At 42.2% G+C, this 18,686-nt stretch overlaps 1 protein-coding gene across 7 annotated transcripts in view; it reads right to left on the bottom strand.

Annotated features, from left to right (window-relative positions):
* The window catches only part of ARHGAP24 (Rho GTPase activating protein 24), a 527,216-nt gene that overhangs the window by 64,572 nt on the left and 443,958 nt on the right, over positions 1–18,686 (bottom strand). Inside the window, exon 1 of one of the 7 annotated variants that reach the window (XM_058192083.1) lies at positions 6,768–7,497. The exons of the other annotated variants lie outside the window; for them this stretch is intronic. Within the exon in view, the coding sequence (XP_058048066.1) occupies positions 6,768–6,882 (115 nt within the window). The 5' untranslated portion in view covers positions 6,883–7,497. Of the gene's footprint in view, positions 1–6,767; positions 7,498–18,686 lie in introns of those variants that run through there. 7 annotated transcript variants of the gene reach the window in all.

The raw sequence follows: 18,686 nt of genomic DNA, 5'->3' as shown, positions 1-18,686 counted from the left end.
TCACCGTTTACTAACTTGTTGGATTTCATGGACATACGAGCCATACAGTTATCAAGCATTCAAGCTGTACTATTGAATTTCTACAGACTGTTGACACACTCTTTTCAGAGAACTGAGTAAACCCATTAAGAAGTGTAAGAAAACAGAGATCTGTCAGCTCTGGCTTTGTCTGCCAACAAAACTTCAAGATTAATTTTCAGCTTTTAAAAATTTTTGTACTGATCGGTCTTATTCTGCTGTTGAACAGGAGTTTCCCAGATGGTAACTGGTAGAAGTCAGCAACTAGGATACTACTTAGTCCACAGAATTGGCACCACGTGACATCGGTGCTGAAAAAGCCGCTCGTGCAAATGTTCTGCTGCTTGCTAATTGTTTTCTGAGATCAATTTGAAGCATTGATTTTAATCTTCAAAGCTCTGAGCAGCTTATGACCTATCTTCATAGGGGACAGACTGTCTCATTATGAACCTGTTCAATTATTAAGAACGCTTGGAAGAAGAAAAAAAAGCCTTTTTGAAGATGTTGCCATTTCAGAAAGCCTTATCAATAAAGGAGAATATTTGTAGCTTCGGGGTTGAAATGAAGAGTCCTTGGTGCTCCCTGAGCTTGGTTTTTTTCTTGCTGACGTTTCATTACCAAACTAGGTAACATCATCAGTGTTAAGGGTATTTTGAGAAATGAAACATCTGCAAGAAAACAAACAAGCTCAGACAGCACCAAAGATTCTCCCAGAAGCCCTTATGTCAGGCATAAAGAGGCAATATATATTTCCTTCAGATTTACAATTGCCCCAGAAGTGGTATTCAGCCTGTTCGGACCAGTTCAACCGAACTGGTAGCGGAAATCGCAGGTGGTTCTGCCCACCCGCCTGTCGTGTCCCACTCCTTCGCTGACGGCCGGGTCAGGGAAATCTGAATCAGGCGTGCCTCTGCAGCTCTGCCAAAGTCCTATCAGAGTTCTCAAGGCAGGCAGGAGACCAGAAAGTGACTTCAGCAATATAAGGTAGACTTTGCCTGACTCAGAAAATGCCAGAAAGCAGATCCTTTATATAGGCCATGGGGTGTGGCTCCACCTGGCCTGCCCCTCCCTTCCTTCTGTTGACGCCGCCTATCAATTCTCCTGAAGCGAGGGTCACTCCAGTCTGCAGCTGTTGGTAATTGACCTTCCTCAGGCTCACATGCTGTGGGGGAGGGGGAGGGGTCTAGTTGCTCCGTTTGCCTGGGCATGGAGCCAGGGCTGGGGGCTGGAGGCACTTCTTCTTCCTCGGCCTGTCTGGGCATGGAGCCAGGGCCGGGGCCGGGAGGCATGCTAGGACATTCCTCAGCGTTCGGAAGCAGATAAGACGGGCCCGGCTGCGGGGAAGCGGACAAGACACAACACCGCCCTGGCTCTATGCCATCCTATTTAGGCACATTTATGAGGTCGGGCGCATGCGCAGAAGGCTGGGTGCATGCATGGACGTGGTGCGTGCACTCACAGTTGCAAACCGGTAGGGAAAGTAAGTAAATACCAACCCTTGAATTGCCCCCTACTCTCGATAACGGTTGTTCGGTTTGTCACCTAAAGTTATGAGAGTTTCAAACTGGGTGAAACCAGGGCTTGTGCAGGCTGAACTCATTCCATATATCTTCACATCTTGCCACTCCCATATTCTCCTGGATGTCCATTCATTTCACCTTGAAAGTGTGAAGGAAAAATTGCACTTTCAATTTCTCTGAGTTCAAGCACTGGTACTCCTCGATTTACGACCACAATTGAGCCTGGAATTTCTGTTGCTCAGCGAAACATTTGTGAAGTGAGTTTTAGCTCCATTTTATGACCTTCCTTGCCATAGTTGTTAAGTGAATATCTGCAGTGGTCAATCAGTTATTAGTAACACCGTTGCTAAGTGAATCTGGCTTTCCCCATTGTCTTTGCTGGTCACAAGGTTGCAAAAGGGGATCACATGATCCCGGGACACTGCAGCCGTCATAAATATGAGTCAGTTCACAAGTGTCCGAATTTTCATCACATGGCTGCGGGGAATACCACAACGGTCGTGTGAAAAATGGTCATAAGTCACTTTCCTTAGTGTTGTTGTAACTTTGGTCACTAAATGAGGTTTGTAAGTCGAGGACTACCTGTATGTGTTATGTGTGAGCAAAAATCCTAACAAGACAAGAGCAAAAATCCTAGAAAGTTCAATTTGCATTTAAATAAATCCAAGGCCTTCATCTGCTTATAGCCTCCATTGTGGCTGAAGGCAACATGAAATGAGATGGGCAGAAAGGGATTGTTGTTGTCAGTTGCGAAGTCATGTCCGACCCATTGTGACCCCCATGGACAACGCTCCTCCAGGCCTTCCTGTCCTCTACCATCCTCTGGAGACCATTTAACCTCATGCCTACTACTTCAGTGACTCCATCCAGCCACCTTGTTCTCTGCTGTCCCCTTCTTCTTTTGCCCTCAATCTTTCCCAGCATTAGGCTCTTCTCCAGTGAGTCCTTCCTTCTCATTAGGCGGCCAAAGTATTTGAGTTTCATCTTCAGGATCTGGCCTTCTAAAGAGCAGTCAGGGTTGATCTCCTCTAGGATTGACTGGTTTGATCGCCTTGCAGTCCAAGGGACTTGCAGGAGTCTTCTCCAGCACCAGATTTAAAAGGCCTAAATTCTTTGGTGCTCAGCCTTCCTTATGGTCTAACTTTCACAGCCATACATTGCAACTGGGAAAACCATAGCCCTGACTATACACACTTTTGTTGGCTGGGTGATGGTGGGTGATGGGTGATGGGTGATGGTGGTGTGATGGGTGATGGGTGATGGTGGGTACCTTGATGAACGTATCTTTTCTTTTATGTACACTGAGAGCATATGCACCAAGACAAATTCCTTGTGTGTCCAATCACACTTGGCCAATAAAATTCTATTCTATTCTATTCTATTCTATTCTATTCTATTCTATGTCTCTGCTTTTTAGTATACTGTCTAGATAGCCATATCTTTCCTCCCCAGGAGAAAGCGTCTTTTCATTTCTTGGTTGCAGTCCCCATGTGCGGTGATCTTGGAGCCCAGGAAAATAAAATATGTCACGACCTCCATTTCTTCCCCATCTATTTGCCAGGAAGTGAGAGGGCCGGGAGCCATGATCTTACTTTTCTTAATGTTGAGTTTCAAGCCAACTTTTGCACTCTCCTTCTTTATTTGCATCAAGAGGCTCTTTAGTTCCTCTTCACTTTCTGTCATTAGAGTGGTAGGAATAGAATGTGCAATCCCATTAAACAGACATAAGGAACGTATAAAAATAGGTCTATTAAAAATAAATAAACTCCCTGCCTTCTAAACACCAGGCAAAAGGGGTGTGTCTTGGCTATTTTTCTAAAGCAGAAGGAGCCAAATTTTACTTCCCAGGCAATGCATTTAACAGAGGACAGTTGAATTTGTACATTCCTGTTTCCCTTGAATTCTAATTTTTCTGATGTTTAGTTTGTTTCAGCTATTAGTCTGTAAATTCATAAGAAAAAAAAAGGTCTTGGATGAAAATCCAGACTCATTGCTGCATTTTACCATTTGCAATTTACTCTTTCTAATGTATTTTTTTGAAAATACAACTAATGTTATACTTTTGTAAATATTTCCACTCTGTATTTAGTGAATCTTCTCCCCTAAAACATGGTTTTTATGAATATTTTTGGCTTGCATATGCTATTAGATTTTGAATAGTGAATATTTCAGCATGCATGTGTACTCACCCTTCAAGAACAAAACCTCATTCAGACTGAACTATTTTTAAAAAATTCTTCAGCTTAGCTTTCAGCTTTAGACTTAAATGGTAGATTTTTATGCTTTTAATACTTTATTTTTTGATTTGGTTGAATATGCAGTAACTATGAAAGCTGTTTTTGTTTTTGTAAAGAGATGGTATAAAATCAAAGAAACAAAACCACATTCCAAAATATTGGATTCTCTCACCCAGCAGACAATCGTATTCACTAGAAAATAAATTAAACAAATTTCCCCAAAGCTTAAGTCCCAATGGTGTCATAAAAGTAAAGTGGTCTCAAATCTATTCTATGCTACCTGGGCTAATATTTACAGTTTCCAATCTTTATTTATTTTGTGGACTGCCATTGAAAGCTTTTGCTGATCATCATGTAGAGTAGACAAATACTAGAACTTGAGCACCTCCTGAACTGGCATCTGTGAATAAAAAGATATTTTTTTAAAAAATCTAAATGTTAAGGATCTTGTGAGATCACCAGATTCTGTGAGATTTAAGTACAATGAATGAAACTTCAGGGAAACCAGCAAAGTCTCAAGATTTGGCCATTTTATGAGACTTAATAGTTTTTTTAAAAAAAAGATATTTAGTTTGGTGGCCATGTTACTACCATCTGATGCTTTTTTGGATCACCAGAACAATTAGACACAAGAACAGTTTTTTCCCGAAGGCCATCACTCTGCTAAACAAATAATTCCATCAACACTGTCAAACTATTTACTGAATCTGCACTACTATTAATCTTCTCATAGTTTCCATCACCAATCTCTTTCCACTTATGACTGTATGACTGTAACTTTGTTGCTGGTAATCCTTATGATTTATATTGATATACTGACCATCAATTGTGTTGTAAATGTTGTACCTTGATGAACGTATCTTTTCTTTTATGTACACTGAGAGCATATGCACCAAGACAAATTCCTTGTGTATCCAATCACACTTGGCCAATAAAATTCTATTCTATTCCATTCTAGTACCAGATATGAATACCATCATACCTCCTCTTCTTATGTCTTAACAAGAGTGCACGAGGAAGGATTCTTGATATAGTATCTGCTCTGGATATGAATTCAGGAATGGTCATTTCTTGATCTTGCTCATTGCTTTGATCCTCAAAATTCTGTGCCTGCTCTTTGCTTTAAAGCTTGCTGAGAAATGAGATATTTAATTCTGAGTTAGTCAGATGTGGCAGATGAAATGTCATTTTTTTTTTTTGGTTCAGTAGGGTCTCTGATGTTCAGTTTTGAGCTAAAATTTATCACAGGTGAGCTGAGATGGCCCTGTTGCTCTGCTTTTCACTATCTGGGTTGGAATCAGTTGAAGGAGTGGTCTGTATATCTCCAGCAATGTTATCCACATGTTGAAATGAATTCAATTGAAAAATATCCTCAGAAGAAGAAATCTACCCTCAATGGAATCTTCTAGTTCTATAGCGTGCTTCAAGATGTCCTTAGAGATTAATTTGGATGCTCCTTTGTTGGAAAAACTAAAGTTTAAATTTCCCCAAAACCAAATGGTTTGTAAAAGACTACCCACACATTTCATATATCCCTTGAAGTCTCACTGAATTTTGCCTAGAGATATTTTTTTTAAAAAATTAGAAATGTATATAAGGATGTCAGGAATGTTGAAATCATTTATTAAATTTCTGGAAAGTGACAGAAAGGTCTATACTTTTAAAAAAAACATTTTAACAACAAAAAGTCTTCTTTAAAGAGTTCATTTGCAATTGTATATAATCCCAAAACTTGCATTATAGCCAACCCATACATGTTCATGTTTTACTCAGCATGTTAAACACATCTAGGAAATGACAGATACACACGATACAATCCCTTGCCTACTTGGTCGTTACACACAGAGTGAAACTTTTAAAATCTCTTCCTGCCCATTATTTATTCCATTTCTCCCAAGTTTCCCCAAATGGAAATAAATTGAATGACACTAGCAGAAGACTAACAATAAAGGAATCACGGAGTTTCTCTTGACCCAAGGCAGGATCTTATTTCTTAAGTCTTATCTAGGATCTGAACAATAAAGATATTTAGTGTCTTAGGTCCTCTCCTATCATCCAAAAAAGCACACTGCCCCCTTTTATATTAATACCTGTATTTCAAGACTTAGTGCCAAAGAACATATTGCCTCCAGAGATGGGAAGGCATTAACTGTCACAAGCAAGGGGAATGTAATTAAAACTAAATGGTCTGAAAACACTGGATCTTAAGGGAATTCGTCGAGTAGTGTGGGCTTGCTCTTATGCCCTATTTCTGAGTGCCGTTGGGTTAGCCAACTGGATCAATTCTGGGGAATTCTTGCCCATGTTTTTCAAAACTAACACGATGCCTGCCCTTCCCCTCAGTAACACGTTTTTCACTTCCACCACCAGCGGCTGTGTTAGACACGCATGCATGCACATACATGCCCAGGGAAAATCCGATGCATTGATTAGAAGTGTAATAATTAAGCAAAAGGGGTGGGACAATCAGCATGAAAAGGTTTTTGCTTTTGGGGTTTTTTTTTGGGGGGGTGCAACTGGGAAATGTAAAAAAGAAAAGAAAAGAAACAAGCTCCAGAAAGCATGCAAGCAAACTCACAACAGCAAAATGTGAACAGAAAGGATCGGACTGGACTGCAAACCTCCACAGCTCACCAATCCTTTTCAGACACAAATGTATCTCTGGCCCCCGCTTTTTAAGCTATATCGCTGATCATTTCTTCCCTGCTTCAATGGAAGCAGGTGTCCTTGATGCCTGGCTGATTTTTATAGCTCCCCGTGCACCGAGATTTTTAAACCTTACTAAACCTTTTGCACGCTATTTGTTTCCACTCATGGGTCTGGAGAAAAAAATAATGGCGACATAAACTTCCACTGTAAGGTGAAATAAACTTAAATCTGGCAAATCTTTTAGCACTTCGCCTCCTTTGTTTCTAAATTTCTATTAAAAAGACATTTCTGCTCCCTTACATTCCCAAGCCCTTATGGAAAGGAAAAGGAGGAGTGTACCTACCTTTTCGGAAGCTAAAACATCGCTTAATCCTCCTGTAAGTAGTTTTGGGAACAAAAGGAGACGATGCCAGGGTACCCGAGGCACGGACCCCCGTATTCCTGTCTTCAGGCATCATGCGGGCCTCAGAAAGAGTTGCTAGCCCCAAAGCAGATGCGAAAGACTACTTTGTGATGTCATGGTGCCATCAATCATTCTTATTTAAAACTGTTTCGTCTTCTCATCTTCACTCCTGAGTATCTCAGACTGTTGATGTTCTCCGCCTCAGATGGCACAAGGGTTTGTCCCCTTCCCTTCTTTGCGAGTGGTTGTCGGAGGGTTTCGTTTCACTCTTCCTATGTTCCTTCGCTTCGAGCTTCTGGTTTTATTTCCCGTGGAACGGTCACCGTGTCCTACCACCTTGACGAAAGGATCTCAACCCTCATTGTTCGTGGAAGGTACCACACGGGCGCTCCACGGCACAGTTTGGGGGAAACCGTGCCTCTTCTCAGCTGGAACTGTACAGGGTGGAGCAACTGGGAAAGGGGGTGGTGGTAGTGGCAGAGACTCCAGTGCGAAAGGTCAGCAAATAGCAACGCATAAATGGAAGATGAGAACAATGGCCAAAAAAGGGACCCCCCCAAAGAACTGCGTTGGGAGGCTCCTGGGATGGTTCCTTTTTTATCTCGGTAAAGAGGGGACAAAAATCACAACAGCATCTCCCCAGAGGCTCCACTTGTCCATTAGAGATGCTCTACAAAGAGCTGCTTCTTCCCCCCCCCCACCAGCACCTTAATTATTATGCAAGAAAATGCTCTCCCTTCAGATAGTCTGGATGATTTCTTGCCTTCCTCTCTCCCGGCTCTCTTGTGGCAAAGGCATCCGCCGTTCATCAGCACACCACCTTCAAGTTCCTCGGTGGATTGGCTGAAGCACGCACGCCTCTTCCAAGGGATGTCACTGCCAAGCTTTTTCCCCCGTCCAACTAGTCTCAATGGAAGGGTTTCAAAGGCTGCGGCTGCTGCTGCTGCTGTCGGCGCTGCTGTTTTCGACCACTGGTTTGTTGGGTTTTTTTTGCTTTCCGCTCCAGCCTGCTGCAAGCGTGTGGCAGGTGCAAGCAAAACAATATCAAGTAGGCATAAGGGAAGCCGAGCAGCCTCAGCAGTGTTGATTTTCTAAAAATGTTGACTTTGACTTGACTTCAAAGAAATGTCACGTGTGTGTGTGTGTGTGTGTGTGTGTGTTTTAAGAGCCCCTTTGCTTCTGGCAGAGGCACCCCACTTCCCCCTCACTCCCCACTCGCCTGTCCCATTAATCTTTCCTGCTCCGGGGGTCCCCTTGAGTTCCACCCTATGTCAACTTTCATGCTGCGTAATCAAAGCTTGTTTTTACTTCTATCAAGAGCAGCAACAAAAATGTCACCTCCTCAATCTAATTAGGAAAGAATTTAATTCACCGCGAAACATTCAGGGAGCGAACTGGAATTCTTGCTAATGGTGTTAAGGCTGTTTTTGATATCTTCTTTGTCCTCACCCTCCACAAACAATTATTTTCCAGAGGGTTTCTTCTCCTCTACCCCCTCCCTGGTACAAGTTAACATCACTGTTTAATAAGCCAGTTAATAATTTGCAGAGCTCCTGCTCTGTGAGCCATTGCCTTTGCACTCGGGCTGGCAGAAGGTCACCCCAAATATTAGGGTTTTACCAAAGGGCACAGATGCATTCCCCCCCCCAACAGTTCAGAAAAACACGCTTTTCATTCCAGATGGGATGATGGATGCAAGTCTTGAAATGCACATGCAAAGCAGAATTTTTCTTCCTGTTTTTTTTTTCCCCCTTCTTCTCTTGCTCCTTTCATTTCAAGCCAGATTTTTTTTTTAATCACAGGCCAGCAGAATTTGCAACCCATCACTGCTCTCCAGCTAGTCATGTCTAGTGATCCAGGACAAGGTTGATACATTTCTTTTTCTTTTTTTAAATCCCTATGCAGAATTTCAAAAACGATAGGAAGGCAGAGCTGGCAAGCAAACGAAAGGCAACCGTCGATGACTTAGTTCTGCTTAGTAAGTGAAATGTTGCAGGCTAGGCTTAAATATATGGAAATTTAAAAGGGGAACGATGAGGAAAACAAAAGAGCATTTAAAATAATATCGGAAACTGCCTTTTGTCTAGGCAGATTATTTTGCCATCTAGCCCAGCCTTGCCTACTCTGACTGATGGCAGCCTTCCAGGGACTCTGGCTAAGAAGTACTTTCTATTTAGAATATCTTTCCTTGGAATATCCGACACTGACTCTGCAACGTCACGCCTGCAAAACAATGCACAATCTCCACAAAATCGAATGCATCTATAGAGAAAAAGAGAAGGCTGGATTATCTGCAGCTACATGGTCCTGGATATAGTGTAAGACACTGGTTTTTTCCCATCTTTAATACCGAAGATTCAGGAACATGGGTCTTCCACAAACTCACATTCTATGCTGCTAAACAAAAGGACTGCACTTATTTATTCAAGCAACCTATTAAGGAAAACAGGAATGGAAGAAAATGACGTTTTAAAAGTGGAGGGGAAAAAGAATCAATAACCTGAATAATGCTCATGACTATCCGACAGCTTAAAATTCAGAGGATCTGCAAAATCAGATTGATTTAAAAATGAAAGGGTACAATGAAAAAAAAAAAAGGGACCAAGAGTAAACATAAATGAGACCAAACTAATGTCAACCTGTAGCAAAAATAGCCTTAGAATTGGCAATGAAGATATCAAAGTGGTGGATAGCATCTGTCTTTTTAAACCAACTATCAAGAGTAAGGGAATAAGCAGCCAGGAAACATGTGGCAGACTAACACTTGGTCAGGCAGCCACTTGGAAAAGATATTCAAATGCTGTGATGTGCCTATACCCACAAGGGCCAGAATTATGGACTCCATGGTCTTCCCTCTGACACTCTTTGGAAGCAAAAACTGGAATTTGAAGAAGCAAGATAGGATGAGTACTGACACTTTTGAAGGGGGAGAAGACTTCTGAGAATTAATTTTTTTTTAAAGTTAATGAATGATTTAACAAGGGTTTGCAGTCTAAACTCAAAGAACACTATAGTCATGAAACAGACGCCACGATTTCTTGGTCTCTCAAGACTGAGGGCATGTCCAAGTTTTGAGGACCTTCTGGAAGGGCAGCAGGATTGGGGCCAGGGGTGGGATTGAAAATTTTTTAGCAACTGGTTCTCTCCCCGGTTGCTGAGTGGGCATGGCCATGGGGGTGTGGCCTAATAGGCTTCCTGTACCACAGTGGGAAGGCGTTTTCGCCCTCTCCATGCTCTGGAGGCTTTCCTCAAGCCTCCGGGAGGGCGAAAATGGCCTCGCCCAGGCTCCGGAGGCTGGAAATGGGCCCGTTTCCAGATTTCCAGTAGGTCCATTTTTCAACCTCCCCAGGCTCCAGAGGCTTTCTTCGAGCCTCCAGGAGGGTGAAAATGGCCTCCCCTGGACTCCGGAGGCCCTCCAGAGGCCAAAAATGGGCCCGTTTCCAGACTTCCAGTAGGCCCATTTTTCGCCTTCCCCAGGCTCCGGAGGCTTTACTCGAGCCTTTGGGAGGGCGAAAATGGCCTCCCCTGGGCTCTGGAGGCTCTCTGAAGTACAGAAACCCCAAATATATAAAATCCCAGTCAAAGCTGTTCAATCTTTCTGGGGTTCAGTCAAAGCTTGGTTTTCCCCATCCAGATCCCCATCAGCTTCCAGGCACAGAGAGAGGACATTAGCTACATCACTTAGCTGAGGGGTGTCCAAACTTGGCAACTTTAAGACTTGTGGATTTCAACTCCCAGAATTCCTGAGGCAGCTTTTCTAGCTGAGGAATTCTGGGAGTTGAAGTCCACAAGTCTTAAAGTTGCCAAGTTTGGATACCCCTGACTTAGCTGATCTGGTGTGAAGATCTATAGCTTACTTCTCTCCATGATGATAGATGATTTCATGCAGCAGCTTCACATAGTTATTTAATAGTAGAAGAGAGAGTATTGAGCCCCTGGCTCTCCATATGATAGGTGCCAAGAGCTGCACTTCTTGCTTCCAGTTACATCAATTACACCAATTGGAACTGGCCTTGGAGAAAGTGAACTGGTGCCATACAGTGTTACTCAGTCTCAATGCCCCAGAGTTAGTCCAGAAGAATACTATGGTTGATGGTATCAAAAACCACTGAGAAGTCAAGAAGAGTCAAGATGGATGCCCAGTCAAGTTAATCCTTCGTTGATGTCTAGGAGCACTCTACTTTTTCCTGTTTTATCCCCCTCAGCTCTTCTGTAAATTATGATGAGAGATGGGATCCATGGGAAAGAAGAGATTATATGGCTGTGACCTGACCCAAGGCCACAATCATCCTCTCATTTTAAGTGGCAACTAAGGCCTCAAATGGACCATGCAGCAGATCACCAGAAACAACCTTTAGCTCCCTCTGGAACCCTTCTGGGTCCATCAGATGCCAGAGTTGGACCAATCTAACAGCTTCCACCTTCCTGAATGGGAGCGAAGCACCAGAGAATCTCATAGTCACCTGGGAGTAATGTGACAATGGCAGGGGGTCACAAAGAACTCCCCCAATTCCAGATCATGTTGCAACTGCCCTAAGGAGAAAACCCGATCACCTGTGTAACCACTGCCTTATGCCAGGCTCTGGATGACTTGAGATAGCCCCATGACTGCCTTGGTGGCCATGAACACCCAAACCGTTTCAATCTACCTCCAAGACAAGGTACAGTAGTGGCCACAATTGTGGAAACCTTTTGCGAAAAGTGTATTTTTGAGGTTTGATGGCTAATAACACCACTTTTTTGGGGGCAGTTTCAAGATAATCATATTCCACTGCTAGAATGGCCTGGGAATAGCCCAGACCTTAACCAACTGAAAATCTATGAGGCCGACTAAAGAAACTTGTTAGTCAGAAGCAACCCAGCAATAAAATCCAGTTAATAGAAGCAATCATTCAATCTTGGTTTCACATGATAACAGCTGCAGAACTAAAAGACTTGGTTCACTCCATGGGAAGACCTTGTAAGGTCGTCATTCATGCTAAAGGTTACCCAAGTAAGTATTAACTGACATGGTGATAATTTTTGTATATCTCGTTTTTTCTACGTGTTTCACTTTTCTTCTTTACACTGAAACTGCTATTCTAACAGCAAAACCTTCATAAAAGTTATATTACATTCTTGATTAAATTATCCTTCCATTGATATATATTTTGATGGTGTTACTCCCCCAAAAAGTGGTGTTATTAGCTAGTTTTAGAAAATACACTTTTTCCAAAAGGTTTCCACAATTTTGGCCACTACTTTAGATTGAAATTTCACTGCCAGACCACAAATGGATTAAGGGAACCTAATACAATAGCAATAATCCCCACTGATCCCTAGAACCAAAGTCAAGGGACAAGGCCTTACATTGGGTAACCTTTGGACCAGTGCCCCTTAAAATGGTAAGAGACTCCTGGATGATAAACTCCTGCCCCTGCCTTAGCTTCTCGTATATAGATAGTCTTATTATAGAATGACTTAGCATTAAGCTGCAGCAATCAAAAGACTAGGCCTCCATAGGTCTGCTGACCAAGCAGAAGGACTGAGCACAGAGAGATGGAACCTGAAACCAGAATGAGGCCATCCTTCAATCAATTGGCGGAATTAGAATAACAGAGTTTGAAGGGACCTTGGAGGTCTTCTAGTCCAGCTCCCTGCTTAGGCAGGAAACCTTACACCACTTCAGACAAATGGTTATCCAACATCTTCTTTAAAACTTCCAGTGTTGGAGCACTTACAACTTCTGGAGGTAAGTTGTTCCACTGGTTAATTGTTCTCACTGTCAAGAAATTTCTCCTTAGTTCTAGGTTACTTCTCTCCTTGATGAATTTCCACCCATTGCTTTTTGTCCTTCCCTCAAGTGCTTTGGAGAATAGCTTGACTCCCTCTTCTTCGTGGCAACCCCTGAGATATTGGAACACTGCTATCATGTCTCTCCTAGTCCTCCTTTTTATTAAACTAGACATACCCAGTTCCTGCAACCATTCTTTATATGTTTTAGCCTCCAGACCCTAATCATCTTTCTTGCTCTTCTCTGCACTCTTTCCAGAGTCTCCACATCTTTTTTACATCGTGGCGACCAAAGCTGAATGCAATATTCCAAATGTGGCCTTCCAAGGCATTATAAAGTGGTTATAAACTAATTGCTACCAACCTACTTTACATTGAGGACCTGTATACTGCACGAATCAAGAAGAGGGCCGTGAAAATATTTACAGATCCCTCACATCCTGGACATAAACTGTTTCAACTCCTACCATCAAAACGATGCTATAGAGCATTGCACACCAGAACAACTAGACACAAGAACAGTTTTTTCCTGAAGGCCATCACTCTGCTAAACAAATAATTCCCTCAACACTGTCAAAGTATTCACTAAGTCTGCACTACTATTAATTTTCTCATTGTTCCCATCACCCATCTCCTTCCACTTATGACTGTATGACTGTAACTTTTTGTTGCTATCATTAAGGGTTAAATTGAACCTATGACCATCATTTGTGTTGTATATGTTGTACCTTTGATGAAGGTTTTTTTTTCTTTTTCTTTTATGTACACTGAGAGCATATGCACCAAAACAAATTCCTTGTGTGTCCAATCACACTTGGCCAATAAATTCTATTCTATTCTATTCTATTCTATTCTATTCTATTCTATTCTATTCTATTCTATTCTACTCTACTCTACTCTACTCTACTCTATTCTATTCTATTCTATTCTATTCTATTCTATTCTATTCTATTCTATTCTATTAACACTTCACTTGATCTTGATTCTGTCCCTCTGTTTATGCAGCCCAGAACTGAATTGGCTTTTTTGGCAGCTGTTGACACTGCTGGCTCATATCTAAATGATGGTCCACTAGGACTCCAAGATCCCTCTCACAATTACTACTATTGAGCGCGGTAACACATATACGGTACCCGTGCATTTTATTTTTCTTGCCTAAATTTAGAACCTTACTTTTTTCACCACTGAATTTTATTTTGTTAGATAGCGCCCAATGTTCAAATCTGAAACAGCAATTCATCTTCCAAGTCTTTCACATCTGAAATTGGGTATGGGAAATAAATAAAATAAAATAAATTGTATGGAACACTCTGTCAACAAACTTGAGTTAGAGGTAACTTAATTAAGTTAACTTAATTAAGTTGTAAAAATGTAACAGTTTCAGTTCCTTATTCTGTGTCCTATTTAAACTACTTTTCAGATCCATCTCTGCCTTGTGTAACTAGCCCTGGGCATCGTACAGAAATGAATTCCAATAATGTAGCAATAGACCTCCACGAATCACACTTGATCAGGCTAGCGGAAGCCCTTCTCTTCACAGAAGTAAAAGCTCTCTCTTCGCAAAAAAACGCCAAGATGCAGCTGATTTGCTTCATTTATCACTTCAGTTCAAAAGAATGGCTTCCCTGCAGGCATAAAAACCCTTCTCATTGGCATGATGTGATGTAAAGCATATTATTTGTTCCAGCATTTACAAGACAAGCTACATCCTTTCACTCAGATCAAAGCAAAGCACCTACTGAATATTTGCAAATCCCCACTTAATACCAGTTAATACAATTAACGCAAAGCTCAGCTAGAGGGCAGCAACTAGCTAACCGTAGCTGGATTTTGAAAAAAAAAAAAAAATCAGATCTGGTTAATTGCTTCAATAAGGCACTTTCAGGAAGTTTATGGGATATATATACTGTGGACTAGGATATTGAATACAAGCATCCTGAAATAAGTTAATGGCAAACCATTTCTATCATATTACAACAGATCTACATGGAAATGTTCATGCTGTCACTTAGAACTGAGTGCAAATCAAAGAAGTCTTTTAACTTTTAATTTACATGTTGCAGGAATTTCCGAATCTAATACCAAACATCTTAATAGGGTAATCTTGAATTGAAGCATTTTGAAAGTAGAAATAACATTTCTATTTCTATTCCCACCCTTTGCTAGCACATAAAGAGCATAAGAAATGGCTTTCAACCAGCGGTGGGCTTCACATAATTTAACAACCACTTCGCCTAGTGCAGAACTGAAAATGTGAGTGCACACACCTTCCGCGCTTGTGTGCGGCTTCAAACACAGGGGGATTTCATGCATGTGGCTTCCAGCACACCTTCTCGGGCAGCTGTGGTGAGTAGAACGGGCGAGGTGTGACAATCAGCTGGGCTGCATGGGCAGGGCAAGCGAGCCAGAGAATGTGATATAGAGGATGGGATAGGACGGGATAGCGCTGGGACGGGCCCAGCCAGTGGTCGGAACTACCAATTTGCCCGAACTGGACCAAACCGGCAGCAGCCATCTCTGCCTTCAACACTCAACAGGGACAATAATTAGAAAAAGCAAAAAAACTGCCGAGCTACAACCACATTTAATATTATTAAGTGACAAGCAAAACTACTTTTCCAATGAATTAGCTTCTTTACAAATATTTAAAAGTAAAACTCTTTTGATGTTTGCTGCCGCAAAAGAAAAGGCCAATATTTATGAAGGGTTTCTAATATGCATCTATACATACATATATCTATTATGCTTACTGACCAAAATAGAGACTTCCTCTTAAGTTTTGATTTGTAGCTTATGCTGGAGTCTCCAATGGAAAGTGGAATCTTTTTGCTGATTCAGTTGATCCAAGCCAATCGTTACAATCTCATGTAGATTGTAGATTGGACAACCATTTCATTGCATGAGCAGTGGGTTGGACTAGAAGACCTCCAAAGTTCCTTCCAACCAGTGGTGAAATCCAAATTTTTTTACTACCGGTTCTGTGGACGTGGCTTGGTGGGTGGTGGCGTGGGAAGAATACTGCAAAATCTCCATTCCCTCCCCACTCCAGGGGAAGGATACTGCAACATCTCCATTCCCACTCCACTCCAGGGGAAGGATACTGCAAAATCTCCATTCCTACCCCATTCCAGGGGAAGGATATTGCAAAATCTCCATTCCCTCCCCATTCTGGGGTCAGCCAGAAATGATATTTGCTGGTTCTCCAAACTACTCAAAATTTCCGCTGCCAGTTCTCCGAACAGCTCAAAATTTCTGCTACAGGTTCTCCAGAACCTGTCAGAACCTGCTGGATTTCACCCCTGCTTCCAACTCTATTATTCTGTTATTCATGACGGTAACCCCTGATAACGGGTATTTTAGACCTGATGAACAGTCTGTCTCTGATTTCATTTCCATTTTTGCTGCCCCTCTGACCAACTGTATGAAACTGTCAGCTTTTCAAAGTACATCAGATTAGGATGTCAGAGTTATGAATGTTAATACAATTTTTATTTTAAATTTAGAGTAACAGAATCTGGCAAGTCTGAATATATGCTTTCCCCCTCTTTCTCTTTATCTTTATGACAATTAGGGAAGTCATATATGAGATGGCCCAGACTCAGATTTCTTTTATCTGACTGTTGCCTATATTATGACTCTCCCTCCTGTCCTTAAAGGTTATTTCTATTCCCTATTACAGTGATGGCTAACTTTTCCCGGACTGAGTGCCCACCCCCTGTGCATGTGCACACACACACATGCCCCCTCACATGCCCCCCACCTCCATGCCCCCCACCCCCATGCATGCTCGCGCAGCCTACTGCACACGCCTCGCCCCAGTGCATGCACGCCCGCCCTCGTTGCATGCGCATGCCCCCCGCGTGCCCCCTCGCATGTGCACGTGGCCTCCATGCACACACCCCTCACCCTGCTCATGTGCAGGCAAACCCCCACACACGCCGCCCCATGCGTGCGGCAGACCCGAAGATCAGCTGGCCAGTGAGAGGCGCTCACACACGCACAGCAGAGCTAAACTGAGGCGATGGCTCGCATGCCCACAGAGAAGGTGTTGCATGCCACCTCTGGCATATGTGCCATAGTTTCGCCATCACGGCTCTATTACATCAGCTGTCTATATTTGCAAGCAATGATGCTATTGAAATAATTTTGATCCCACTGACTTTTGCTGACTTGATGTGGTGAGTAGATGCCTTGCTGGCTTTTCACTAGTTACATGACAGCTTTTAGGAGAGGATTAGTCACTGGATGCTGGATCCAAGCCAGTGTAATTTATCCAGAACAAAATAGGTATGATTGAAAGTTGTGGAGTAGATCATGGAAACTGTTGTTTTTATGATTGGTGATGAGTGGCCGAAAATCAGGACTACATTGTTCACACTTGCAGAGTAATCTTTATGAACACTAAGATTGACCAAGCTAAGTAAGATTAAAATATTTTAGGCACTTTTTTTGGATTATTTTTCTAATTATTTTTTGCATATTGGACTGAAAAAGTAGTAGCAATGAGCACTTAGACTTACATACCACTTCACAGTGGTTGATCACTCTCTGAGCGGTTTACAACATCAGCATACTGTCCCCAACAATCTGGGTCCTCATTTTATCATCTTCAGAAGGATGGAAGGCTGAGTCAACCTTCAGCTCATCCGGATCAAACGCCAGACTGTGGGCAGTGTTTGCCTGTAATACTGCATTCTAGCCACTGCGCCACCAGGACTCAGTCAAAGTGAGATTCCATCTCCTTAAAAGATGAGGGTGTAAATTGGATTTTAAAAGTTTTTAAAAATATTTGATCTTTTTGTACCATGCAGCAAAAATATTTTGGAAAGTTAATAATTAATTGAGGGGATTCAGTTAGGAATTATACTTTTGAATTATTCAGAATATGTTTAAATGGGATAATGGAAATTGCTTTTGTTGGTTTTATGATGAGGAGATCTTGAAGGTGGACACCAGAGTCAGGGGAAAAAGAAAATGGAGAAATCCTGGGTGAAATTTGAACACTGATATCTGATTCATCATCACATTGTCTCACTAATACCTAGTACTGAGCTTCTATGACAACTGTTCTTCTAGAATAGGTATAGTATAGTATAGTATAGTATAGTACAGTACAGTGCAGTACAGTACAGTGTGGTGGGTTGTTACCAGTTTGGTCTGGATCTTGAGAACTGGTAGTAACAGCAGCGGGAGGCTCCACCCACCCACCTGGATGTCATCATGGACGCCCTGCGCATGTGCAGAAGCGCTGTGCGCAAGTGCTTCCATTGCAGACCAGTAGCAAAGGTAAGTGGAACCCACCCCTGATAGTACAGTACAGTACAGTACAGTACAGTACAGTACAGTACAGTACAGGACAGGACAGGACAGGACAGGACAGGACAGAAAAGAAAAGAAAAGAAAAGAAAAGAACAGAGCTGGAAGGGACCTTGGAGGTTTTCTAGTCCAGCCCCCTACTCAAGCAGGAGAACCTATACTATTTCAGATAAGTAGCTGTCTAGTTTTTTCTTGAAAACCTCCAGTGATGGAGCGCCTATGATTTCTGAAGGCAAGCTATTCCACTGGTTGATTGTCCTCACTGTTAGGAACTTTCTAACCCCAACCCTAACCCTAACCCTAACCCTAACCCTAACCCTAACCCTAACCCTAACCCTAACCTCATTTCAGACATTAATACAATTGAGCGTGTCCAGAAATATTTTACAAGAAGAGTTCTCCACTCCTCTGATCACAACAAAATACCTTATGCCACCAGACTTGAAATCCTGGGTTTAGAAAATTTAGAACTCCATCACCTTCGGCATGACCTGAGTATAACTCATAAAATCATCAGTTACAATGTCCTTCCTGTCGAAGACTACTTCAGCTTCAATCACAACAATACACGAGCACACAATAGATTTAAACTTAATGTGAACCGCTCCAATCTTGATTGTAGAAAATATGACTTCAGTAACAGAGTTGTTAATATCTGGAATGCACTACCTGACTCTGTGATCTCCTCCCAAAATCCCCAAAGCTTTAACCAAAGACTATCTACTATTGACTTCACCCCATTCCTAAGAGGTCTGTAAGGGGCGTGCATAA

Source organism: Ahaetulla prasina, chromosome 8 (genome assembly GCF_028640845.1).
Source record: "Ahaetulla prasina isolate Xishuangbanna chromosome 8, ASM2864084v1, whole genome shotgun sequence".
NCBI classification, from domain to species: Eukaryota; Metazoa; Chordata; class Lepidosauria; order Squamata; family Colubridae; genus Ahaetulla; species Ahaetulla prasina.
Note: the sequence above shows the minus strand (reverse complement) of the source record. Positions and strands in the feature narration are given on the sequence as shown.